The sequence below is a fragment of the Pinus tabuliformis genome, chromosome 8, assembly GCF_031772625.1.
Source record: "Pinus tabuliformis cultivar Carrire ecotype Pingquan chromosome 8, CPIR1, whole genome shotgun sequence".
NCBI classification, from domain to species: Eukaryota; Viridiplantae; Streptophyta; class Pinopsida; order Pinales; family Pinaceae; genus Pinus; species Pinus tabuliformis.
Genome location: NC_142294.1, coordinates 1,379,654,781 through 1,379,682,571, shown reverse-complemented (window position 1 = coordinate 1,379,682,571; position 27,791 = coordinate 1,379,654,781). Strand labels below are relative to the sequence as shown.

At 38.5% G+C, this 27,791-nt stretch overlaps 2 protein-coding genes and 1 long non-coding RNA gene across 6 annotated transcripts; 2 read left to right on the top strand and 1 right to left on the bottom strand.

Moving 5' to 3' along the window:
* The first annotated feature begins 94 nt into the window (after positions 1-94).
* Positions 95-5,900, top strand: LOC149240673 (cysteine-rich receptor-like protein kinase 2). Of its 2 annotated transcripts, XM_089373772.1 has the most exons (7): positions 98-4,133; positions 4,382-4,516; positions 4,610-4,749; positions 4,860-5,070; positions 5,168-5,402; positions 5,483-5,627; positions 5,739-5,900. In XM_089373772.1, exons 1-7 carry the CDS (start codon positions 3,281-3,283, stop codon positions 5,898-5,900), a joined length of 1,881 nt encoding a protein of 626 aa, XP_089229898.1. In that variant the 5' UTR covers positions 98-3,280. The 2 variants fall into 2 exon arrangements, with proteins under 2 accessions (XP_089229897.1, XP_089229898.1); XM_089373771.1 differs by having other exon boundaries at positions 95-4,133; positions 4,382-4,749.
* Positions 5,901-5,902: 2 nt separating this feature from the next.
* On the top strand, positions 5,903-16,904 carry LOC149240671 (uncharacterized). Of its 3 annotated transcripts, none has more exons than XR_016246539.1 (5): positions 5,903-6,114; positions 15,113-15,140; positions 15,342-15,449; positions 15,860-16,240; positions 16,402-16,526. XR_016246539.1 is itself a non-coding variant. In XM_089373773.1 (4 exons), exons 1-4 carry the CDS (start codon positions 5,903-5,905, stop codon positions 16,531-16,533), a joined length of 480 nt encoding a protein of 159 aa, XP_089229899.1. In that variant the 3' UTR covers positions 16,534-16,904. The 3 variants fall into 3 exon arrangements, 1 of the variants encoding a protein (XP_089229899.1); XR_016246538.1 differs by having other exon boundaries at positions 15,837-16,240; XM_089373773.1 differs by lacking the exon at positions 15,860-16,240 and having other exon boundaries at positions 16,402-16,904.
* LOC149240672 (uncharacterized) lies at positions 12,979-15,088 on the bottom strand. The gene is made up of 2 exons (XR_016246540.1): positions 14,106-15,088; positions 12,979-13,967 (listed from the first exon to the last, which is right to left on the bottom strand). It is a non-coding gene; the product is annotated as an uncharacterized LOC149240672 (long non-coding RNA).
* Positions 16,905-27,791: the final 10,887 nt, after the last annotated feature.

Below are 27,791 nucleotides of genomic sequence, written 5' to 3'. Positions count from 1 at the left end.
TGACAGTTTCAACATAAAGCCACGAGAGAGCCGCATCAGATTTGGGAGGGACTTCTTATTATTCATTTGGTCCAACACCTCATTGTACGGCTCCACAAAGCAATTTTTGGTGCAATTTCATGGACTGATTCATGTGTTTGATTTTCATGGTTTTTATTTCTATGTTTGCTTTGTTATTTATTGTAAAGAATCCCTAGGAATGTTACAGTCATATCAAAGCATGATCTTGGCTAGTTGTGGGGAGGATAACGAGATCATGGAGGAGTCGAAGAGGTAGAGCCAACAATTGGTGAGGCAGAACCAATAGATTCTAGAGGGGATGCAACAACTCATACATAACCAACATAGAAGCCAATTACATACACGCGCATCCTAGCAGTACAACACCCACACGTATGGTCAGTCTGACCATCCTACTATGCCTAATTCCTTGGATGAATAGGAGAAGGAAAATTATAGTTCAAGGGTTGGACCATCATGTAGAGGTGGAAATTAGAGGATGAGACCCGGAGGCGATTTTGCTGGTAGACACCTGGTTTTAGACATCAGGAGACTGATGAGGAGGTCGAACATAAGGCTAAGGCCATGCAGGGTTTTGAGGAGCATGTCGATACACATAGTGTGACACAGGAGCCAACCTTATGGGAGTTTCCTTTGTTAGACCCGATTGACACATTGGTCGAGACAGTTGGGCACACACCCATGGGACCATCCATTCACGGGGTGCCAATAGGCATAGAGGTACCCAGATCTGTGATAGAGTTCCCAGATGATAGCTATATACAGCAAGATGGTGAGCTCCTTGAGAAGCATGAGCTAGATGAGGATGTTATGATCGAGGAGGTATCTGTGGTGGGGTAGCTCGAGACTCTGATTGAGTCCATGATGGAGGAGGATGGACAATCATATTTTGGGTCTACCATTAGTGTGGAGAAGATAGATGCATAGGAAGAGTTGAAATACTTCCATTTGGTAGCTCTGTTCAGGCTTATGTAGATAGGGCCTGCAGTACTATTAGGCTACTTATGCATGTTGGAGGGAGAGTGCCTAAGTTACATAGAGAGATTGTATATGTTGACCGGGCCAGTGAGATGAGGCGACATGAGTTGAGCAGGTCGCAGCGCTCGCATGATGGAATTGCTACTATTTGGGTACCCTTTCATTTTATACCTCTCATGGGATTGGGTGGCACGAGTTATGTAGTTGGTAGCTGATAGGGCTAACTAGGTTTTTAGATATGTCCATGGTCAGGAGCATAGTTCAGCAAGGGTCGTGGTTTCCATAAGGGCTCGAGGGTTGGATCATCATTGTGACCTAGGTGGGACTTCCGACCACTCCATGGATTGGGTCAGTCAGGGTAGTAGCAGGATGGTGGATCCAATGATTGGAATCACCCTTATTTTCATATTCCCACCAGAGTTTTGGGCAACACCCATGAAGGGTTGAGCTGACAAAGGGACAAGAAGACTCGATGAGTTGTCTTGCCATGTTGGCCATGCCTGGGGACATAGGATGATTAGTGTACCTTGGTAAGAGGTTGTGAGAGGTGGTCGCATCGAAAAGCCACTAGATAGTTCCTTATATGGAGAAGAGGATTTCCCATGTATATATGGGGCACAATGGTCACCAAGGAGCATCACCTTAGGGACACCCCCACAGGTACACATGAATATTCACATGTTAGATATCTTAAGGAGGATTAGGAGAGATCCACTTATCTAAGATTATGGAGATCCATTCATCGAAGGACTTAGTGATGTGACTATAGGGGTGATGATGTCAGTCAGGTGCAGGTCGAAGTGTACTATCACAACTTTAGGCCATGACACCCAGGGATGCGTAGGAGCATACGAAGTTGAGCAGTGGTTGGCATGTCGACATGGAGGTGCATTGTGGTGTGTCGTAGTGTGCTAGATTGCATTGTGGAGTAGGAGGAGCAACTCACATCACATTGAGTATAGGGATAATTAGTGGTATGCAGTGACATATGGTGGGACACAATGGGCTCTTGGAGTGTTGCCTCTAAGGAGACTTATGGGCATGGATGTGATATTTACCATCAGAAGCAACTCGCCCTAGATCGATGGGGATGTTGTTGAGCATATAGGAACAACATGTTCAGTGGAGACAGGTCTTCGATTGGCTTATCAGCATATCCGAGGTGAAGGGAGGGATATCCATAGGGTTACTCTTCAGTATCCTGACAAACTCTTGGTCATAGCCTTGGGGACTTACCCACATATCACACTCCAGTATTTCTTACAATTGCAGGGCATTTGGTTGTTTCCATTTGATGCTCTCAGTACAGGCAGCAAGACATGAGAGGCTCACCCTATGCAGATGGATGACACACAGTCATGGGCAAGAGGGAGACTCACTAGTTGAGACATTTGGTGGGTTCACGAGCTGAGAGATATAGACTTAGAGATGTCATGGTTTACTATCGAGGTAGCATATGTTCCACCCATGGCTCACACTTGGGGGGATGATTGCGAAGGAGTTGCATGGTGCACTTGCAGCGAGACAGTCTGAGGCATTATATGAGCATGAGGTGCAGTGGATGGTAGACCTCATCTACAGGAATATGTTTGGACGCTAGGCAATATCTGGGTGCGCTTTGGGGAGGTAGGATCATAGATTTCATGATGTGGTATGGAAAGCGCAGGGAAACTTTGAGTTCACCTGGTTGATTCACAACGTGCTAAGTCTATACATTGATTACACATAGGGAGAAAAGATATGGAATAGAAGGGTTCCAGCAGTCATTAGGACCATGTCACAGTGAATATTGTTATGGAATCCAGTGATTCAGTTCGCTGATAGGTCACTCCACTTTGTGATGATCAGAGACATGACAGAGGGTGATCTAGTTCACCTTGGATTTGACACATGGGGGATCACTAAGACCTCCACAATATGGCGAGGCAAATTTAAAGTTGTATAGATAGTGAGATCCTTGGCTATGTAGTGATAATAATCCCGGTTTCTCAATTTATTCCCGCGTTCGTCTGCGAATTCCACGGAAGCCACATCCGCGACGACTGGCGGTCAAGAGTCAGCCATTTCGCGCTGCCTTTAAATATATATAATTTTGTTTTGTTCTATCTAGATTGGACCACAGAATATTTGTAAAGACAAGACTTTCTCACCAAAGCATTAGACGATATCTGCGAAACTTCATTGACGACCTTGAAGGGATCACGGAAGACGAGACTGAAGACGAATGCTATAACTTGAACCACCTCCACTCATCTAATTAGAATAGAGGAACCCGTGGACAATGGCGATGAAGATGAAAGAGGTAATTAGCAGCGTCTTCCTTATCGTAAGTGTGTCTATCCTTATGCCCCTCTCAGCTGCTGATCCGTTCAATATTCCCGTTAAACGGTTTTGTGAGAATAGCGAATATACCAACGGTAGCGCTTTTCAGAGTAATCTAAACCAGGTTCTGGATTCACTGGTGGGGAACGTTTCTACCAGTGGATTCAATACATCTAGTGTTGATGAGGGGCAAAACAGCCACAGTACGGTTTATGGGTTTGCCCAATGCAGGGGAGATTTAAACTCCTCCGATTGCAAACAGTGCGTAGCCACTGCAAAAGCCGCGCTTATATCCGGCACTGGTAACGACACTCGGATTGTTGGAGAATGCAACAAAACTTCTGCGTCCATTATACTAGATGCCTGCTTATTACGTTACGACAATCATAGTTTTTCCAACAATTTTAATGAGAGCGCGGAAAACTTTCTTATATGCAATGGCGGGGTAAACAGTCAGCCTGAGTTCGCAATTACTATTAGGGCCATGCTCCAAAATGTTCTTTATAAAGCTGCGAAGAGTCCCAATCTTTTTTCTGCGGAGCAAGAGGTTGCGCCCTATAATTCCACACTTCTTATCTACAGCTTGGCGCAGTGTTGGGACGCTCTGTCCAAAGAAGACTGCGAGGCGTGCCTGAAGTTTGCGTTGTCCGAAATATATGACAACTGCACAGCTGGAGCTGTTGGATCACAATTCGGATCTGTGAAATGCTACTTGCGTTCCGAGCTTTATCCATTTTTCAATCCTCCAATTATCTCGCCGTCGCCATTACCATCACCGTTGCCCTCGCCGACAGAAAGTCCTCCAGTATCAAGTATCTTCTTTAACATAGTATCACATAGTTTATAATTATCAGAAATACAACATAGTTCAACATAGTCTCTTCTTTAACGTAGTATCACGTTGTTTATAATTATCTTCTTTCACATAGTTTATCATTAACAGGAATATCTTGGGGATTTTGTAAAAATTTCATTTTGGTGATTTCTGTGGTTCCTTGTGCGAATTATCTGAGATTCCTTGTGCGAATTATCTGAGATTTCTTGTGCAAATTTGTTGAAGCAAAAAGATCCAACGTGCTTCGGGTAATTCTGGGAGTAGCAGCCGCTACGATTGGATTAATTGCAGCGATAACCCTTTGCAAGCTGAAAATCTTCTCTCGTGGGAAAAATTGGGAACATATTTCTCAAATGAGAGGTCTTGTAATTGTAGATGATTCAATGATATTATTAACCGTTTCCCTATTTCATTTTCTCAAGATAATAAAACGCTTTGGAACTGTCGTCGCAGAAGAGGAAGGAGCAATTAGCTTGTCTGCGACTATAGCGAATCCGGAACTTATTTTCAACTACGAGACTTTAAGAGGTGCCACGTCTAATTTTCAAGCAGAGAGAAAGCTTGGCGAAGGCGGTTTTGGATCCGTCCTTAAAGTGAGGGTTTGGTTTTACATCCAGTTTAATTTATTTAAATGTAGATAACATTGTTAATGATTAAACCATAGAAATATTCTCGACTGGGCATGATGCTTCTTGATAAACAGGGGGATCTACCAGATGGCAGAGAGGTTGCAGTCAAACGGTTGAAAATAGGCTCCAGTCAAGGAGATATCGAATTTCTGAATGAAATAAATTTGATCAGTCGTATTCAGCACAGGAACCTAGTGAAGCTGCTTGGTTGCTCAGTGATAAATTCAGAAAGGCTACTAGTTTACGAATACCTCCAGAACGGTAGCCTCGACAATATTATATTCGGTACCTTCTCCCTCTTTAATGGCTGCACCGATCCTGACTTGTTCTAGTTTTGAGTGTGTTTTGTACCTTGCTAATCATTTTGGTGTATGTTTTGCAGATATAGAAAAACGCCATTTCCTTGATTGGAAACAGAGGTTCGAAATCATGGTTGGAACTGCACGAGGGCTGGCCTATCTTCACGAAGAATCTGCAATTCGAATCATTCATAGAGATATTAAAGCCAGTAATATTTTACTCGATAATAAACACAAACCCAAAATCACAGACTTTGGCCTAGCCAAACTATTTGAAGACGAGAAAACCCATGTCAGCACTAGAGTTGCAGGAACTTTGTAAGTATTCTCTCTTCAATATGATTCATATAACTTTCAGAGGGTTATTAAGATATTGAGATTTCATTGTACTAGTGCAGTGGTTACATGGCACCTGAGTACGTGTACCGCGGTCAGCTAACAGAGAAAGCGGATGTATTCAGCTTTGGAGTGCTGGTACTTGAGATTATCAGCGGAAGAAAGAATCAGAGCTCAGCTCAAGACACGGAGTTTCTCATCGAACAGGTATAGGCATTGTGGATCTCATCTTTTGAAGTAGATGTTTTCGAACATGTTATAATTATGATTCGTTGCTAACTAAAGTTGTATGCGTGGTTGATATTGGTCAATTACCAGACATGGAAACTGTATAACGCAGAGAGAGCTTTGGAAGTTATGGATCCCACATTGGAGGGTAGTTATTCTTGGGAGGAAGGGATTAGGATCATTAAAATTGGTCTTCTGTGCATTCAAGCAGCTCCAGCGTTGAGGCCTTCAATGTCTCGTGTCGTGTGGTGACGATGTTGACCTCTGACAAAGAACATCTTCTTTCGCCCACAGCCCCGCCTTTCATAGATCTGACGATGTTGACCTCTGAGAAAGAACATCTTCCTTCGCCCACAAGACCCCTTTTCATAGATCTGAATAGTGTGGGCAGTACAGCAACTTCTAGCACACCATCCGATATCTACTCTGCAGCTGCCGATCCTTCATCATGCATCATAGAGTCGAGGTGAAAATCTGCAAATGGTTTTTTGCATTATATTATCCTAGTTTACTGTTGGTGTATTAATTACACCACTCCATAGGAGATTATGCGCTTGTATTACTAAATTTAAGGATCAATAAAATCGTTTTCTCGGCGGAAACCATGGAAGGTCAGTTATCGTCTACTCAGTAAGGACTGATGTGGTTTATGAAAATAAAGATATTTTATTTTATATTAAAACGTATGGTGTTCATTTTGAATCCAAGACTATGTATAATTTTTTGGCGGACATGCGATTTCATTTAATTTCATGTATTGAAGTCGTTTTTCAATACATAAACAAGCCCGCTTGATATTAACGGTTTTAGATTGATAATAAATTTGTTTTTTGATAAAATCATTTTTCAATACATACACTAGCCTGATTGATATTAATGGTTTTACATTGATTATAAATTTAATTTTGACAAGTTTAAAATTTTAATTTAATTATTAAACATTTATACCAATAATAAAATAAAAGTCCCCCCCCATAACTGGGACGTTTAGTTTGCACCATAAATTTATCTCAATTACTAATTCACGGAATATTTGGCAATCGAACCGATATAGGCACCGTCAATTAAATGGCCGTCTGATTGCCATCGAGATAAGGATGCGAACAAGAGTGGGAGTGTTTTCTATGAAAGTGATGATGCAAACTTGCACGTGACTGCTGCGGATAACTCCCAGGTGATCCCTTCAAACTTGTATACAGGGTTCCGATTACGACAGACGTTGATTAGCTTCACCGTCGTTCTTTCTAAGATCGGTGGACGAGCTCTTGCCCGCTTATATCGAGAAGCTTATAATTGAACTAGTCAGCGTGGCCGCCAAGGAAGGGTGAAAATGCTGGTAGGCGGTTTGAAGGGTGAAAATGCTGGGTAGGTAACGGATCGCCTTGCTTGTAATAGCAAAGAAAGAAACCAATTGTTCATTCACTGCACAAATTCAATTGCCGGGGGGGTATGGGGTCCTTCTCTTGGGCATGACTATGATTGGTCACTTGCCGGGATATGGGATCCTCCTCTAGGGCATGACTATGACTGGTATCGTTATGGCTATGACTGATATGATGATAATATGCTATAATAAATGTAATATCTATAAAATATTTTTAATAATTTAATGGTTGAAACTGGTTTTAAAAGTAAATAGATTTTTATTTTTATTTTTAATTAAATTGATTAATTAAAAAATATTATATTAATTTGAATATTAGATATGATTTTTGGACTTGTAGTATTCGTATTAATTTTTTATGATTTTTTTATGTTTAATATTATAAAATATATGAATAGTCTACCGAGGCATGAATAGTCTACCGAGGCTAAGAAATGACCAGGTTTTCGTCATCGCCTGGAAAAACTTTCGCCTCTGGCCACCAGCGATTCCCCGCCCTCCGTCACCCTCCACGAGCTCCACCCAACTCCACCCAGCATCGCATTAATGTCGGCCCAGCATCGCATTAATGTCAACGATTGACAGGTTCTGACATACAGCCCGATTTCCATCGTGTCTTGCCGCAGGGGAAGTTAATTCAATATGGAATTTGAATTACTCCAAAAACCCGGGGGCTGCTCCCTCACCAATTCGACCCTGCATTCTGGAAAACTCACTCACCAATTCGACCCGGCATTCTGGAAAACTCACCAATTCGACCATTCGAGGGTGGAAAAATCTGAGCAACTCTATCCAGAGCCTCACATTTCGCAGCAATGAAGCCCTGGTTGGAGAGCTCCCGTCTGAGCTATGTGAGCTGGGAAACTTAGAAAATCTGGTTGTGAAAGAAAATAACATGAAGGGTCCATTGCCAGAGGAGCTGGGGAGATTGTATAAATTGAAAAAGCTCGTTGTCAGTCGGAATCAGTTCTGTGGCCAAATTCCAACTTCGATTGGCAACTTGGAGAATCTGCTAATCCTGGACCTGAGTTTCATTAAGTTGAATGGTACTTTACCTTCTGAAATTGGGGGCTTAAAATCTCTCATGAAGACGGATTTGAGCGATAATTTTATCAGAGGGAAGATTCCGCTAGAGTTGGGCGATTTGAAAAATGTGACGTTGTTGGAACTTCGCAACAATGGGCTTCATGGCAATCTTCCACAGGAGCTTTATCTAGGAACCAATCCTATTGGGGGCAATATTTCTCTAGCATGGGATAAGCTGCCAAAGCTAATGAGTTTCGATCTCTCGACCTCAAGATACGAGGGAAGAATACCAGAGTCTCTGGGTTCATCCAAGCAATTGCGATATATTGCTCTCAATGGCAATCGTTTCACCGGGGAAATCCCATCGAATTTGGCGGAGATTCATTCCTTCCCTGAATACATTATATCTCAATGGAAATAATTTATCAGGCACAATGGTTTTTCCTGAGATATTTTGCAGGAGATTGGGAAAGCGCCTGGCCCTATGGAATAATAGACCGGGGCTTTGTTATGAAGGCTCTGGTATAATAATTCCTCACGGTGTCAGTTCGTGCAGCTCCGAATCATCAAAGGCAGCAAGCCACCCATCTTTTCCAACTAGTTTTGTAAGCCCATGCATAAAGAGATATGATGTTGAATATGTTTCTGTACTGCTGTTATTACTGTATGTAGGCACTCTAATGGCTCAACAGCCATAGATAAAAAGCAGACAGCCCTTATTTTGAAGGACGGATATATAATTTTATGTGTATACATACCTGTGTTCCTTTTTGTTATCGTTCGTTATATTAAGAAATATAAAAAAAAGTTCGGGGATACAAAATCTGTTTCATCTTTTTGTGTTTCTCTAAGTAATATTTGACCCAATCAGTCATTTGGTGATGATTTGACTCAGTTACTGCGAGTACATGTTACCTGTCTGACCTTATTTTGCATATTTTTTCAGGAAAAGACTTGCTAATATATGAATTGACCATGGCTTTAAATTCCAAACTGGCCATGGCATTTTGGTGGAAAAGTGAGGACAGTGTTTGATATAAATGTGAAGAATCAGCCATATTTTAAGAGATTGTCAGTCTGTAACAGTAAACCCTAACCCTACTGTAAAACGGGAATTGACCATTGCTTTAAATTCCAAATTGGCCATGTCATTTAGATGGAGAAGTCTGAGGGCAGGGTTTGATATAAATGTGAATAATCAGCCCTATTTTAAGAGATTGTCAGTCTGTAACAGTAAACCCTAACCCTACTGTAAAACGGGTATTGACCATTGCTTTAAATTCCAAATGGAGTAGTCTACCCAGGCAGAGGAATTGCCCGGTGACTGTGTATCAATTAAAATACATGAAATAGATATAGTTAGTAACCCAAATGATAAGCATGTTCCATGTTTTCAGTAAAATTAAAATGATATTGAAGGGTAGCTTGAAAGAGACGAAGGAAATCAAAGCAACAACATTTCGTGTCAAAGGATTACTCTATTAGAGTACGCATAGCTGGTAATATTGATTACAGAGTCTGAGTTGGTTAGAGCATTGCATCAGCCTCTGAAACAGCAATGCCCGAAACCTGCACACAAGTAAAATATATATAAATCCACTCTTCACTTCACTACTTTGTGAATTGTGACAAAGCAGAATCTTACATCATCTAGATACTGTTAAGTTGAGCTTCTCAAAACTTGACAGGGACGTTTCATCAAGTGCAGGGGCTAGATTACGCGTATCTTTGATGCCAGAACTGTATGTTGTCTTCAATTTCCCCACTCTCTCTGTTAGTCTTTCTGTAACCTTTGGCAGTGTGTTATAAAATGACATTGTAAATGAGGACTGCTTACATTAACAAGGAAATGGAGCCAAAACCAAAAGTCAAATTGTTGTTTACAGTCTTGTGTTCACTGTTAACTGCTTTTTAGTAGAAACAAAAGCCTGCAATTGTTCTTCCATACTTCTTAGCTGCTGTTGCTGTTGTGAGACTGAATCCGAAACCGATCTATGTAAGACATCCAGATGTTGTGAGTCCGTACTATCAGTGGTTGAACTCTCGAATATAATCAGTTGCATGATCCATATTGACCCTATCACCATGATCTCGGAGTAGTCGAAAATCTAAGATTTGAATGAATTGAATTGTAGCAGAGTTCATAAGATTGGCACGCCAAGCAAGACTCAAAGCCACAGAAATAACAAGTTGCGTGCCCGAGCGATATTCGGAGCCACAGACCCAAGAGAGATCGAAGCTGCAGATGCAAATACAATTATTTTCACACCATGTTTCACAGAGTTTGCCTTTGATTGAAATTTGATAATACAATCATTGATGAGGATATCACAGCAGTTGTATCGACTGAATACTATCCTAGTTCATTAACAAAGAAAATTGATGATATTTAGGTTTGAAACTTTAATTTAAGGTTTATTAGATTAGGACAATGCTTTGAGCAAAGATTATTGTACTGCTTATTAAGGTGTTTGAATTAGGTTTGACACAATGACAGTTGTGCAGTGGTACTCTGATGTGAAGTTAACAATACATAATGCAGGTTGTGAATTAATACGATAATAACTTTTAAGTATCTGTGGAGCCTACAGTAACATTGGAAGTATCCAAGATCTGAAGATATAATGTATGATGATGCATGTATTGAATTTTTTGAAGAAGGTGAGGATTATAATTAACATTGATAAATGCGATAAGTGAAATTAATGAAAACATTAAAAAGGGGAGGACTACTTTGAGAAATGGCTGAACCTTCCAAGTGGCTGATTGATATGGTGGTTCAGGGCAAGCCTGCAAGATTTTGGCAGCAAAATGATTGTGATGTGCTTGGAAGGTTCAGCCACTTGGCAGATTTGATTGAGATTATCTCTTCTCCACACCTTTTCCAATTTAGAGGTTCTTCTATGTTAAAAAGCATCTGGTCCACTTGGAAATGTGTTGCCAAATGTGTGTATTGGATTTATACCGGCACTGGATGCCATTGGGATTTGGTGATACAACCAAGCTGGTGCTGGAAGGGTCATGGCCAATGCTTTCTGGAGATTCCTCAGTATCAAGCTAGCAGGCTAAGCAGGCAGGGCATCTTATTTTGGAAGGACTTGCAGGATTCATATTCCAGATCATGGTTTGATTGGAGGGTGCTAGCTCTTGAGAAAGCTCTCCTTTCTTCAGATAGATTGACTATCTGGATCTCCAAAAGATGATCCCCTTGGAGGATTTGTTTAGGATCAACGTTCAGATGCCCTGTTTACAGAGAGTGGCACTGATCCTTTCGTAAGAAGCTACTGAACTGCGGTAAGAAGTAGCTGTACTTCTTGCTTCATCAGAAACAACCTATGGTACCAGTCTTAAATGGTAGATGGACCTCCTCATATTCAGAGACCAAGTGAATTCATGGATTACATAGTCTGTTCTGTTTGATTAAAAAATGTGAAGATGGGTTTACATGCAGCAACATGATGACAAAGATGATGATAAGCCATGTATGCATCTTTCGGAACATCTAATTTTACAAGGAATAAAAACTGTCATTTTTTTAGAATTTGCAAACAACAAAAATAGTCATGTTTTTTTCTATGTAGTGTGCAAACAACTGATGAAATCCCTGGAATTGGATTCCCATTTTCTGGTGGGCATTGATAAGTTGTTGCAGTCCAAGCTTTGTGTTACCTCTATTTTTGTACATGGACTGTGATTATGAATATTGTGCCTAAGTGCTATGTCATGTGGACCTTATAAAGGGTCAACTTAATGTATTGTAAATGTCGTTTTAGTAAAGTTATGTAACCATGTAAAGTTTCCTACAGCAAGCTCAAGGCCAAGGCCCCATTAGTGAATATGATTAGCTTGGGAATATCTTTGCTTTCCTGAGTTGACGGGGCGTAGAGGTCAAAATAAAATGTGCAAGCAGATTCAAGGTGATCGCGGTTCTGGGTTTAGGAGCTTTATTATAACTGTTGTTTGAAAGGAGGTAATGGAGAAGCAAACAATGAGGTTCATTGTTAATGGCGTTAATAATATAAACATTATTTATTAAGTGAGCATGATTATAATAACATGACAATATCGTTAATTATTGATTAGGTTATGAGGTGGTTAGACCACCTTAACTGTCTCGGGGTACTTTAAACTTGTGACAGCTGAGAACCTACCTGATTGTAACAAATTTGAGATAATGAACTCCTTTTCCTTGATTGTGCAGTTAGCTTGACTGTGTTTCTCTTGAAAATCTTTCAAGACTTCGTTAGTGTCATCAAGCTTTTTCTGTGAAAGAAAAATAGGAAGTGTTCTAAGTCAACAGTGTAACACAAAAACACCTGAAAAGTGCACAGAATTAACTTATTGTATGCTAGCATTGGGACTATTCATTCATACTTGTGTCATCTGGAGTTTATCAATCAAGTCCGCATTTGTTTGCTGGTGAGAAATATTCATGTAGGGAGGTATATGTGGGCCAAATATGGCAGTTGCCTTGAAATGTATTTGAGGGCTTATCGACAAGTCATTTTCGTCATTGAAAAGACCATTCTAAAACATACATTTGTTCATTTGCCAAAAACATCTGAGAGAATGTTGGAGTCACCAAGAAACCATGTGGATCAAATTCTTAAAGGTTGGAAATAAAGAGTTATCTTCTGCAATATATTGTCAGACTTCAAATGAACTTCATTTGGCTTCCTGCCATACTCACAAGCTTTGAAAACTGATTGAAACTGTTTTTTTTGAGAATTGCAATATAGATGATATCTTTTATGTGAAATTAATGGATGGTTCTGAAAATGACACATTTTTTTACAAGGATATTTATATAAAAAAAAATCAGTTAATCCGCTAAATTTAACCCTTAAAAAATCCGTTTACATCGATAAGAAGCCTGAAGTCCTTAATTTATGGCACTATTATCTAATTAAAGCAAGGGAAAAAAACAGAAGAAACATGTTGTCATCTATCTTAGAGATGCTTTCTTGGCAATACAAGATATGGCCATCTCTAGTAGAGATGATTCAAAAGTACTATCTCAGAGCTACAGGCACGAGATGGTGCCATCTTTCTATTATTGAAAATTTGAATCCTCATCATAAGCAGCAGAGAGTGACTGCTACTCTGAATATCTCTATCTATAGACCATTTCTACCTTATCTCTAGTATGGAAGCAGCAGGTGAGCAGAGCGGAGTAAGAGAAAAGGGCTACAATTGAACAAGGTCAAGCAACACCTCTTCCACTAGCACTCCAAAAATTGCTAGCTCTATGTTAACCCCTACTTCCTCTGCTTCCTCTCTGAATATTTTCCACTCTTGTCTCCCCCTCTTAAAGTCTAGCTCAACAATCCTGTCTGCATGACTATCGGTATCAATCTCTTCTTTCCATGCAGAAGAAGGAGATATTTGTCCACATATAATCTTCTTTACCAATTGCTCCTGAGCCTACTGTTGCTGTTCTCTCAGCCATGGCTCTACCCCTGCCATAAACCCACAGCCATGGCATTTTCTGCTTGACTGTAACTCTTCATTCACCCTATGAAACAGAAGCTTGTGCGCCTGCCTTGCTGCAACTAAGGAAGGATGATGAGAACCCCATAATGAAGTTAATGGGGACGCAGGAGGAAGACACTCTGGAATTGTTTGAGAGAAATGGACATCTTGTTTCATATGATATTCTGTCCCCACATCTTCTTCCCAATCCATTTCATTATCGTGACTTGTACAGGGGCTTGTCTGAGCTGATGATGATATATCAGTAGAATCAACATCTATACCCATGCTCTGTGACTCGTCCTCCTCTGTACAATTGCCACTTTCATCTTCAGATGAATCCTTCCATGATGCTACTCTCTTTTCCAAAAGAAGAGGGTCCATGTAAGCAAGCTGTTCATATGCAGAATTTTTTTTAAGTAGCTGTCGTTTGGCCCCTGCCATCAAAACAAAACTTATCATACTCAAACTGGCAAAATTGGAGGGAACTAAAAACAACACCCATGAAAACAATAAACAAAATGTGAATGGAAAGTAAAATGTGACAAAAGATTGAGGATGGCTTTAGAACTTACTCTGGATAGTAGCATATGTATTCTCAAAGCCTGGAGTATCCTCAAAAGGGGAGTCCAAGACAGAAACCGGACTAAGTTGTTCAGCCTCTTCAAAACAACCAGTCTAGGGCCTGATGAAATTAGAAAATAGTTAGTTGGCAATAATGCTGAATAAGAATTGCCTGATTTATGCAGGATAAACCCTACTTCAACAAAATTGAATTGGCTCTATTCGAGATGACTGTTTTTTATTCTTTTTTCTTCTCTTGGTTCTTTGATGTTAATTATTATGCCCCTCTTGAATCCCATCATTTTCTCTGACCAGCCTATAGGTTGAACATATCCTACATAAGATCTGAAGTCTTCCTCACTCTGATAGATAAGAACACTTTTCATTCATCTTCATTTTCCAACTTTTATAATTGGAGACTACTGGAATCATGTTTGTTGCTTGTGGGCCTTTATGGTAATAACAGGTAAAGGATTCTTTCTGGTTGTTTTTTGAAAGTGATGAGATTATTGTTACCCTTCTTCTGTCTGCTAATTGTTCTTATTTGGCAACCTCTGAGACAACGTTGTTAATGAAATGGGTTGTTTTTCACTGATTCCCTTTTGTTAATCTTGACCCTGCTGACCTTCAGTTCCAAGGCATGTTCTTGTCCACTTTCTTAGAGTTTAGTAACCACATTGTTGGTTTGCTTCCTCTCTTTTCAGAGTTCTTTATGCAGGCTGCTCTGTCTGAGAGTATCCTAAGTACTGATCTTTAACTTGTTGATGAGAAAGGCCATTCTATTTGCTTCTGCGAGAACCCTGTCTGAAATCCTAATTGAAGAATAGTTAATCATGATCATTAGTGTTTGGAGAGAAACCCAAATAGTCCTGGTATTTTAAGAATCAGTGCTGAGGACATATTTTGTGTTTTCCTTGAGGCAACCAGCGCTTTTTATGTCTTCTTTTGGAAAATATGATTGATCGCTTTAGCTCTTTTAATGAAGCGTGCTGAATCATTATTTTTTTTTCCTTTGCAGTTCTGGAAGCCGAAGAAGAAGCAAAAAAGTATGAGCGAATTCATCTATGATCTCCCTACTATTTTTTATGGACATATTTCTGTATATTTATAGACTCGAGTCTCTGGATGCTTCTGCTTAATAAATTGTTTCTAGAAGGAACTGAGTTATCTTATTTCATTTACACTGGTTTAATGAACTTTCTATCAATATGGACTGACAAAATTGTTTGGTTTTGCGTTCTTCTCAGAGTTTTGGTTCCATTGAAATAGGATCACCAACATGGAAGAACCGAGCAGAACAACACAAGAAACAAGTCACGGCCACCCCTAAAAGGCCTTTCAGGCTACTGACAGAGGTATAAACATTTCTCTTCTGATTTATATACTCTTTCTTCTCATCGACATAATACAGTCAGGGTCACCCCTAAAAGGCCTTTTAAGCTACTGATAGAGGTATAAAGTCATAAACATAATTCTCCTGATCTACATACTCTTTCATCTCATCAACCTAATATATTTATGGTTCGCTCAATTGTACATATATAATTCATTTTATAACACACTGTGAATTCCATGCACTTCAAAGCTTCTTTGGCTTCCATTTCATTCCTGTGTTCTGTCCAACCCAAAGCTCAAAGCAGAGTGCCTGTTGCCAATAGGCACGAACTGCAATTTTTCTTCTGTAACTACTGTTTTTCTCAGCTAAAGACAAATCGTATCTTAATAATTAACTCAGACATTAGTCCCAGTACTGGGGTTTGTGCAGGTTATGTGGGAAAGTTTGTCATTTCGCAGAGCTCCTGTATATAATCTCCTATTTCTTCGCTGAGTTCGTACTCTTTCTGAATCGATCACGGGAATCGGTCTTGGAATCTTCAACGAAGCATTATCTAAAAATATAATTACAGAGAAAAGCTCTCCCAGACACTAAAATAAACTTGTTTCAAGTTCAGTGTCTCAATGGGGATGGAGGGCAGTGTCTCAATGGGGTTAGGGCATGATCTCCCTCGGATATATCCAGTTTTCAGCTTGAACATGCCCAGCTTTCGTTTCTGGCCGCTGCTATATTTTGGTTCATATGTAACACTCATTATATCTGCTCAATATAATACTATGCTGATTTCTTTCGTCTGAAAAAAAAGGTTAGGTGAGTACTGTTTGTGATAATCAGGATTATTACCCATGTCCAATTATGCGATCTATCCAACCCAATTTTTTCGAGTTAATTTACAATACTCAAACGCTTAGAGCGATGGCAAATTTTAAACTTGAGTTTTCATCTAATTTATTAAGAAACATAATTTGCAGGAACACTCTTTGACTTTTTTATCCGAAGACACAACAAATCTCAGCAAACTAGGCCACTCTCTGAATTCGATCCCAGCAGCAATCACCAACAAACCCCAAACGTTGAGCACGCAACTGATCCCCGGAGCGTAGAAAGCATAGCTTAGAAAGCGGAATGAGTTTTCCAGAATGCCTGGTCGAATTGGTGAGTGAGTTTTCTAGAATGCCGGGTCGAATTGGTGAGGGAGCAGCCCGCGGGTTTTTGGAGTAATTCAAATTCCATGTTGAATTAACTTCCCATGCAGCAAGACGCGATGGAAATCGGGCTGTATGTTAGGACCTTGTCAGTTGTCGACATTAATGCGGAGGCGCTGGGTGGAGTTTGCTGAGGGTGGCAAAGGGCAGAGGAATTGTCGGCGGTTGGAGCTGGAGATTTTTTCAGGGGATGACGGAAACCGAGTCATTTCTGCGCTTAGGTAGACTACTCCAATATATTATAAAGCAAGTGTTTTGATGGAAATTGTTTATAGTGTAATTTTTTGGAGTTTCCAGTCGGAATTTAATTTAGTGGAAAATTTTGAGGTGAAATCTTGATTTGTGTTATTTAAGCTAGTTTTTTTTATTGTATATATGGATTCAATCTCATGAAAAACCTCTAAGGCACTTTTATTATGCAGGATTTATCCATCAATCTTGTGAATTCAATGAATTCCGACAGGGTTTTAGAGAAATTAAACTGAAAAAAATCCATAACAAAAACTTCCAAAAAATCACACTAAAACAACTTTGTTTTGATATATATTGATATTTACAAATCATTTTATTTATATAAATGTATTAATTAATTATTAATTATTGATTTTTTTTATTTTTCAAAATATAAAATAAATAAATAAACAAAATAAATATAAATTTATAAATTATTATATTGAATTTATGATTTTTTTCCTTATTATCCTAAAATGTTATTAATCTTCTATGCATCAATGAAATTAATGTAACGAAGAACAGATTACCTTAATTACTAAATATCATGATAGGATCATTTAGTTTAAATTCGAAATATGTATGAACATAAAAATAGAAATAAAAAAAATAAATCAAAACTAATATTTTAAATTAATAAATTAAATAGTACCAATTTATAATCAATATTAAATGGTATCAGTTCATAGTAAATATTAAATATTAAATATTAAGATAGTTATTTTATAATACATTTTATATTTTAAATTCGTTATTATGAAGCATTATGTACATTATGAGATTCAAAGTTCAGTGGCTCAATCCAATCGAAAAAAAGAATACATATTATATCACTAAAAGCACTAATAAGATCATAAAAACTAATATATGAATTAAACATATAAAGATTAAAAAAATATGTAGTAAGAAAAGTGTAATAAAATAATAATAAGTAAAAACACTTCAATATCATAAATAAAAACTAACCTAAATGTGACACTTGTGAATATGATATTTTTTAAATTAAATTGAAAATAAAATAAAACACAACTATTTTTGAAATAAGTCTCAATGTTTTATCCATAATTACTATTAAAAATATTTTGTGATATTCCATGTAAATTGGCAATTGCACCACATGTTGAAAATGAAACATCCTAAAGTAGTGGCATAGGGAAGAGTAGCATTGATGAATGAGGATGTGATATATTATGAGATTTAGTTGAATATTTAAATTATAATTATGGATAATTAAAAAAATAGATTTGAAGAATTGTTTGGATAAAGAAATTGGTTTTTTATAGCGTTAGGTTAGTATAGATAGTATAGAGGTTCAACCTGCCAGAAGAGGTTCAATGCGGGTTTTCATATCAAAACCCGCGTTGGCAGCGTTAGGGTAAAGTAGTGCAACTTGCCATCACCATGGGTAGGCATTGGAGCAAACCGTGTTGGCCCTAAAAATTAGGGTTTTAGCTAATCTTCTTCAGAATTGACTCAGGGCAATTTTCCTTTGGATTTTCACGAATGTTTTTGTTTGTGTATCATGATGGATATACTTCACAGTTGTCAACATTTTTTCACTTTGGGATATGGAACAGAAAGTGAACAAGAGGTGTGACAAAGTATTGTGTAACATATGCCACCTAAAGCATGAAAGCAAAACAGGGAGTGATGGTTGAGAAGCTTTACAAGCCAAGGTAAGGAGTAGAACAACATCGTCATGAGACATGTAAATCAAGCACACACACACATATATATATATATATATATATAATCTCTGATAAAAATGCCTAGTGATACATGAATAGGCATCTATATATCTAAAATCTCTGATAAAAATGCCTAGTGATACATGAATAGGAATCTAATGATACATGAATCCACGGTATGGACGCAACGATCTGAATATAAGGGATCATGTGTATGGATCCATGGTATCGTCGTAGTCATCCGAATAAAGAGGATCATATATATGGATCCACGGTATGGTCGCAGCCATCTGTATAGAGGAAAACATGTGTACAATCATGAATAACTCATAACTCCATGTAACCTAGATTTTATCAGATAGAATCCAAGGTCTTGCGCTCTGTCTTGACCCAATCTTTGTACGGATTCTAACATGTGAATATATGTGTCAAAGTCAAACATGATAGAAAACCACCTCATTATTGGTCAATAATGTAAATTATTAACATGCACGAGATAAACCACCAATAATGATAATGGCTCTCAAGGTACAATCAGCACAATCCACGAATGTGAAAAGTGAAGCTAAAGTCGAAAATTTTTGGAATCATTCGATCGAAGGTCAATGATGTAAACCTGTCATTGAATGCGAAGAACTTGCCATTGAGGCATTCAAACTCTAAGTTACTAGAAGGGATTTTCTAGATCATATTCCTGGATAATGAGCTAAAGTCAATAGGAATTGATCCATCGAAGGAGGGCCATAATGAATCCCACATCATCGACACGAATCAAAGGATGTGGTAGAGTAGATAAGTGTGATCCAAGACTGTGGCAGAAAGTCAAACAGTGTATAAGTGGTAAAGAAGTGTAGATAGGACTTCTCTTGAACATATTGGCGACACAAATCCAGAGTTTAGTGATGTTTAAATCAAAATAGGATTAGAGGTCTTGATGACGAAGTGGTATAATCAGACGAGACGCAAAATGGATTTCCCAAACCCAGGAAGGAAAGTGACTAAGTGAGGATGTCCAAAACCCAACACAAGAAACATATGAACGTCATGTTCAAGAGCGACATGCTGCCTTTACAAAGTACAAGAGATGATTGCTTTCACTTTTTCCCCCACCATTTCTAGTTTACCCTGTTATTTTTTATTACAACCTTGAAGGGGATAGCATACGCTTGCCATATAAGTTCATCCTTTGGATGAATCCATCCTAGTAAGTTTTACAAGCCCTTATGAAGGAGAAACTCGGTCTTGTCATGGTGACAAGTCCTGCATTGTTTAAGTTTTACAAGTTTGATGGAGGTGAAACACGATGTCTTTTTAATGTTTAGAGCGATTGAAAAAGAGGTGAAAAAGAAAACTCCAAATTTCCCTTTTCGTAGATAGTCTATTGAACTGGGAAAGGTAGAAAACAATATCTAAGAGAACCTCTTAGACATGTTCGACTAAGGTATTTATTTTTCATACAATAGTCTATCTTAGTCCATAGAAGGGTTAAAATTATACTAAGTAGACAACATTTCATTTACTTTAATGAGTTCGAAATGACAAGTACTCAACAATATTTTCATTTTTCGAGAGTCAGGAAATGTGATATCCCAAATTTTGATTTTTTATTTAACATGATTAACTAAGTTTATTGGGGAAGTGTTAAGCATAGAATTTTTTTGTAATCTGAGCATTGGAGACATTTTTGGTATATGGGACTCAGGAGAAATCGAAAACTTCAATATTAATGGAATATGGGGGTCACCCCTCATGGAATACGCACCCCTTGGAGCAAAAATCGATTTTGTGGAAAGGAGGTCGAAATATTTGGATGAGGAACCCACAAGGAAAGGTGAGGCAACAATTATAAATATAGGGTTGAAGGCAACAACAGGGACCTTTTGATAATTTTACATTTACACATTGTTGCTCTAGTTGTTCACCTGAGTCACAAGTGTTGTTTAGCAAAAAAGGTTTCTAAGGGTAAATCTCGCCCTCTTCTTCAGTGGACCATGAGTGCCACCCTAGGGAGGTATTTTCACGACTTTGTGGAGACTTGCGGAACCAGTTTTAGGTGGTACAACTTGCCTTAGCTTTATTTTGGATGTAGGAGAAGAACCACACAATTCTTGGGGTGAAGTGGGGTACTGAAATTAGAGGTTTTACCATTACTGGGAAATTCCTTGTCCAAATTGCAGGTGAAGGAAGAGAATTTATGTGAGTTGAGAGTGCCCTTCTTAGCAAGACAAATTTCTTTGGTTGGGCATGCGTAGACTTGTCCTAGGACTATGTAGTCATTGGTAGAGATGATTGTGGGGAGGCTTGAGAGAAGGATTTTGGAGCTAAGTTGCTAGAATTTTATTTGGAGGGCCATTGGAGGAGGATTGTTGTAGTTTGGAGAGCATATATTGATAGGAGCAACTACCGTAACATAATTCGAATTTGGTGGAGGGCCAAGCTGTGAAGGGTCAAATTTTTAAGTTTGGAACCAAGGGAAACCCTTTCTAGGTTTTTCTGGGTTTTTGACAAGGATCTCATATTAAAAATTGCAGAATTTTTTGGGCAGATTTGAGAGGCCAAACAGGCATCCCAACTCTGCCTGCAGCAAGAGGAGTTAGGATAAATTTGGTCTGAAATTCTAAGGTCAACATTTGACCAATTCCTTCGTGGGTTTTTGTGGGTTTTTGGTGGAGAGATCGGGGTTAATTTCCCAGAATTTTCCAAGCACCAGATGAGGCCCTAACAACAGTTCTTCACAGCTAGCAACATATTTCTTGATAGTTTCAATGTAAAGATAGGAGAGAGCCGCATCAAATTTGGGAGGGACTTATTATTATTCATTTGGCCTTAACTAGCTTTCCTTGAGCAAGCCCAGATGCACTCTTTCCAACACCTCATTGTACCCTCTTCATATTATAATAAAATGGCTTAGCAAAGCAGTTTTTGGTGCAATTTCATGGACTGATTCATGTGTTTGATTTTCATGGTTTTTATGTCTATGTTTTCTTTGTTATTTACTGTAAAGATTCCCTAGGAATATTATAGTCATATCAAAGCATGATCTTGGCCAGCTATGGGGAGGATAACAAGATCATCGAGGAGTTAATGAGGTAGATCCAACAATTGGTGAGGCAGAACCAACAGATTCTAGAGGGAATGTAACAACTGATACATAACCAACATAGAATCCAAGTACATACACGCGCATCCTAGCAACAAAACACCCACACGTATGGTTAGTCTGGCCATCCTACCATGCCTCATTACTGGGATGAATAGGAGAAGGAGAAGTATAGTTCAAGGGTTGGACCACCATGTAGAGGCGGAAGTTAGAGGATGAAACCCGGAGGCGATTTTGTTGGTGGACACTTGGTTTTAGACATTAGGAGACTAATGAGGAGGTCTAACATGAGGTTGAGGCCACACAAGGTTTTGAGGAGCATGTTGATACACATAGCGTGACACAGGATCCACCCTTATGGGAGTTTCCTTTGCTAGACCCGATTGACACATTGCTCGAGATAGTTGAGCACACACCCATGGGACCATCCATTGACGAGGTGCTAGTAGGCATAGAGGTACCCAGATCTGTGACAGAGTTCCTAGATGAGAGCTACATACAACAACATGGAGAGCTCCTTGAGAAGCGTGAGCTAGATGAGGAAGTTATGATTGAGGAGGTATCTGTGGTGGGGCCTACAGTAGTGTACTGTTAGGCTACCTATGCACGTTGGAGAGAGAGTGCCTAAGTTACATAGAGATATTGTATATGTTGACCGGCAGTGAGATTAGGTGACATGAGTTGCGTAGGGCACAACACTTGCATGATGGAATTGCTACTATTTGGGTACCCTTTCATTTTATACCTCTTATGGGGCTGGGTGGCACGAGTTATTTAGTTGGTACCTGATAGGGATGAATAGGTTTTTATATACATCCATGGTCAGGAGCATAGTTTAGCAGGGGTCATGGTTTTCTATAGGGGCTCGAGGGTTGGTGTTGAGTCTTGAAAATGTCATTCATTTGCATTATACTTTCACTATTATGTCCATTATATCACCTCCATTTCACTACTATGTCACCACATTCATCCCACTTTCATTATCATTGGGCCACCTTTATGTTTTTCCAATATTTATTATTTCTAAGCCTTTTAAGTGAATTTGTGGTTAAACATTAGAAAATAATGTGCATATGCTTATACCTAACAAATGGGTTGAGATTGTTGACATGTATAGGTTGAAAGGAGGCTTCTAGAAGATCCTTATGTGGCACTCTAAGGCTAAATTCGAATTTGGTTGGAAAGAATCATGGGATCATGAGGATATGTGTCACATCATCTAATTGTATTGTAACTCTAAAAAGACATGTGTCTTATCAGTTCCTATTCTGATTAGGACTCTAGAGGTAGAGGGAGAGATTCATGGATTCTCATTAATGAGATGGCTCTCATCTTTTTGTATAAATAGGAGATCTCTCTCCTTCATTTGTTAGTCTTTCCTTTAGTCTTTTCTCAGTCCTTTTAGCTTGTTAGTCCCATGGCTTTTGAAAGCTTTTGTACTTTGTACTTTTGAAGAAATTGAATAAAGCTTTGATGTTCTCAACATGGAAGGAGATGTGAAGTAGATGTCATGGAGCATATTAGGATGTAAGTAGAGTAGATTTCATTTTGTAAATATTGCTTTGTAGAATGTAAGGTAGATTAGATTTTTCATTCATGTAATTTTAATTCATGCAAGTGTGTTTAATTTTGCTTTGATTTCATGACTAATGGCATATGTGATCATCTTGTCTATGTTGCTGACCTTTATTTTTTTCTAGTTTGATTTTCATTAGTATCATTTCTTTAACTTGCACTTTACTTTCTGCTCTTAGATATCAAGTTGTTCATCTATTGATGGTTCTTTTTCCATAATCAAATAACTTTATTGGAGCCAAAATATCACTTAGTACAACTTGGTTTAGTTTGCTTTAAGACTCACATTGCTGACTTGTTCATAACTGTTATCACATGATAAATCTAGCTGAAAGGCAAAAAGGTTAAGAAAAGGTTAAAGTAGTGTGATTTGTCTCCTTTATGTAGTGTCACTTAGATTTCACATTTCATTTTCATTTTAAATCAGCAGCATAGATACTGGGCCGATGTCATTAGTTCTTTATTTGATGTCTTTATTTTCCTTTAAGCCTTTGATTTCATAGGTGGTAGGGGGCCCCTGCCTTGTATAGTTGTCACTTTAATTTCTTGCATTTCTTTTTTTGATTTTCATGTATATTAACGTACAGTTTGAATTACTGCATTTTATTTTCTTTTTAACATGTATATTATTGTACATAAATTGCTTTCAAGTTGATTGTAGATTAGTGATCACATAGCCTTTTAATGAACTAATGACGTGATAGAATCATCTTGTCCTTTTGCTGAAGCAGCAAGGATACTGGGTCTCATAGTCATTCTCTCATTATTTGATTATTGCACATAAACTATAAAACAACGAAGTAAGAGAAAGGTTAACTAAGCACATATAGTGCACCACACTTCATCAGTTTACGATACCCAGATTGATAATTTATGTAGAGCAATTTAAGACGTTAAATTGACTAGACATTTTGGCGCCGTTGCCGGGGAAGTGTAATTAGGAGACCTTATTTCTTATATCTGGAAAAAAAATTAACAATTATTGAGTATGCTCTCCTCCTGCACTTTGTATGATCTGGAGGATCAGAAAAATGATTGTTATGTAAAAAAAAAAGTTAATGATTCTTGAGTATGCTCTCCTCTTGCACTTTGTGTGATCTGGAGGATCAGAAAAATAATTATTATGTAAAAAAAATAAAATAGGAGACAAAATAAACTTAAACATTTCAATTGATTCAATAAAAATAAAAAATAAAAAAAATGAAAAAACAAAATAAAAAAATGAAACTCAACTGCTTTGATAGGTTTAAATTGTCCAAAATTGCCTGGTTATGGTTTGTAGTGGTCTTCAAAACACTGTATCCTGTTTTAATAAGGTTTTGCAACTTAGCTGCGGAAACTGCCCTGATTCCGCAGCTAGCTGTGAATTCCGCAACTGTTTCAAGGTTTAGCAGGTTACAGGCACCTATGAAAAAACCGACTACATGGGCATCTCCAGAATTGTCCCGACATGGATCCTATCCTAGTCATCCAGCTCAGATCGATGAAAAACCAGCCTAAGACCTCAGTCAAAGTCTTGTTTTTAACATGTTTTTCTTGAAGTATTTGCTGCCTGAAATTGAAAATCATTAATCCTTTTTATAAAATTTTACAATTTCAGAGAAGAAAAAAAAAGAAAAACAATCTATGGCTATCTCCATTCCTAGTTTTCGCTGTGGCTTCAATAGAAAATCTGCCTCCCTGATCAAGCTTTGGCCTTAAAACGAACCTGCAAAAGCATTACGTCCCCTTTAGTTTTTTTCATGTCTCTTGCAAACAGCAGCATCAAATCAATTTCATCTCTGTGTGGGCTCTAAAATTAGAGAGAGAGCAGCGGTATGCAACAACATTGCATACTGTTTATCCCTATACATGTGTTTTTTGGTTTGTTTGTTGTGTAGACAAAAAAAAAAATTAGCAGAAAATGATCATTACAAAAGAAAAAAAAATTCTTCTTGAATTCGTGCTACAACAACCATTCGTTTCAAGTGAGATGCAAAATGATGCCTTTGCAATATCTGCACAGGTTGTCCATTACCCTTCCGAGGCATTGCTTTTTCATCAGAAGAATATATCCAATCAATTCCTTTGAGTACTGCCTTTTCTAGAGGGTCACCAACCAGTTTGTTATTCACAAACACCAGAGCATGGCACACAGACAAAACTTCCAAAGTACGCTCTGGCACATTATTCATGTCTGTTTCTAAATTCAAACTGCCATCAAGACCAACAATTCCTCGAAATTCCATGTCATCTGTTGTAAGAATGCCAGTTTTGTCAAAGCAACATATATCCACCTTCCCAGCAAATGGAATTCGGAATGGTTCTGTACAGAATATTCCACGTAATTCAAATAATGAAGCCTGTGAGATATCCTTGAAGGCGTGATTGTGGATGCTCTGAATGTTTGGACTTTTGATATCGATAGTGCTGCATGGCGTGAGGTTCAGCAAATAAAACCACCATTTCAAAGGCCGAATGCAACAATTCAGAACAGTAAAAATTGATAACTCAGAAAAACGTAAACAGCTAAAAAACGTCATATTTTAAACGTTCGATTTGCCCAAACAGAGATGAATTTCAAAAAACTAAAACATGGGTTTTTTTTCCAGGTGGGTTAATTAGATAACCCAGAAACCGTTTGAGGAAATTCATGGCGGTCTGGGAGAAATCTTCGGTTCTTTGGAGCCTCTTTCTTGCTGCCGCGTGAAAAAAAAACTGGAGTTGAGTTATTAACTGATAGTTTGATTAATTAATTAACTCCGCGTGTCTGAGGAGGAGAAATCCAAATAGGAGTCATCCATGTGCTGTTGTTCAAACCTAATTATTCGTTGTACTCTTGAGACGTAACCATAATATCCGCAACCGTTTTGCAGCTCAAACATGTAAATTGCATAGTTCAACAGCGTTGTTTTGCTAAGTAAGCGAAGAATACAGAACGTCTTGTTTCAATTTTCTTGTGTATTTGTGTGGTTTGTTTTGATTTTGCTGTGATTTGAAGTTCTGACGATGGCTAGTAGCGAAAGGAAGGCGATTGGAATCGATCTGGGAACAACCTACAGTTGCGTGGGTGTTTGGCACCACGACCGTGTGGAAATAATTCCCAATGATCAAGGTAACAGAACGACTCCTTCCTATGTTGCTTTTACTGATACGGAGCGTCTAATTGGGGACGCTGCCAAGAATCAAGTGGCCATGAATCCTCAGAACACGGTCTTTGATGCTAAAAGATTGATCGGCAGGCGCTTCAGCGATGCCCCTGTGCAAAACGACATGAAGCTCTGGCCTTTTAAGGTATTATCCGGCCCTGGGGATAAGCCTACGATTGAGGTCAGCTACAAGGGCGAGAAGAAGCAATTCTCTCCTGAAGAAATTTCGTCTATGGTCCTTTCCAAGATGAGGGAGATTGCAGAGGCTTTTCTTGGTCAGGCTGTAAAGAATGCTGTGGCTACTGTTCCTGCCTATTTCAATGACTCGCAGAGGCAGGCGACCAAGGATGCTGGTCTCATTGCTGGCTTAAATATGTTGAGGATCATATGCAAAGATATCCAGGGAGGGGCTAGAGCCTATAGCCAGAAGACAATGTTTATACGCATGTTGAAACCAGATCTTGTAAACAGAGTCATCACAAGTTTTGGAATGATTGCAAGATCTTGTTGGATATGAAGTATCTATTGAGGTTGGACAGCAATTTGTTACAGCCTTCACTCCTCCACACATTTTTTTTTTTTTTTCCTCTTCCACGCACACAGCCACTCCATTTCACAGTACTTTCTACACTCTGCACTTTCCGCAGCCAATACAGCGTTTCCGCAGCCAATCCTAGATTCCGCAGTTGTTTTGTTAAACTCTAGGTTGCAGGTGTCATCAGGCAAAACAAGTCACATGGGTAGCTAGAGAAATGTCAGTACATGGATGGTGTCCTATTCATTCGATCAAATTTGATGAAAAATACCCCGGTCAAAGGGAAGTCAAATTGTGTGTTATCATAAAGTCGCCACACTAAGTCGCTGCATATCAAGAAAAAATAATAATTTTGAATCAATGAAATGAACAAGTTATTTTCTCACTTTTCTGAAGGTATTGATTAATTTTGGACTGATAATGAAAGATGAATGACTAACTTTTTATTCAAGATTTTTAGCTACAGAGCTGTTCCCTAATTCCGCAGCCAGAAAAACCTCATTGTTCAAATCAGCTTATCTTTCTCATACAAAATCAGATTTTGATGATTTAAGTACCATTGGAAAGATCTCAACAAGATCTATACAGTGAGAAATATATCATTAGAGTTTGAAATGGCAAATAATGAAATAAATTGCTAAAAAGAAGCAACATCAACTTGAGGCACTAATTCCAAAGCATGTATAAATTCTTTTGATTTTTCCTTTGAGAACTTGTTTCATTAATACAAATTCTTAGTTTTGTGTGTAAATATCATAATTAGAGAGATTGATCACCTCTCTCCTTTGATAATCTTACATTCCATTGCAGAAGAAGTATTAGTTTTTTTGCAGGTTTCAGGAGGAAGGACAAATGACTACAAGAGAATGGTGTCTTTCTAAGAGACCAATTTGTTTCAT

Bases quoted from the DNA above. Each gene is read 5' to 3' on its own strand.
- LOC149240673 (XM_089373771.1), top strand. From the start codon at position 3,281: ATGGCGATGAAGATGAAAGAGGTAATTAGCAGCGTCTTCCTTATCGTA. The intron at 5,071-5,167 runs GTACCTTCTCCC...TATGTTTTGCAG, and splicing joins CCTCGACAATATTATATTCG to ATATAGAAAAACGCCATTTC. The intron at 5,403-5,482 runs GTAAGTATTCTC...GTACTAGTGCAG, and splicing joins ACTAGAGTTGCAGGAACTTT to TGGTTACATGGCACCTGAGT.
- LOC149240671 (XM_089373773.1), top strand. From the start codon at position 5,903: ATGTTGACCTCTGACAAAGAACATCTTCTTTCGCCCACAGCCCCGCCT. The intron at 6,115-15,112 runs GTGAAAATCTGC...TTTCCTTTGCAG, and splicing joins TCATGCATCATAGAGTCGAG to TTCTGGAAGCCGAAGAAGAA. The intron at 15,450-16,401 runs GTATAAACATTT...CATAATTTGCAG, and splicing joins CTTTCAGGCTACTGACAGAG to GAACACTCTTTGACTTTTTT.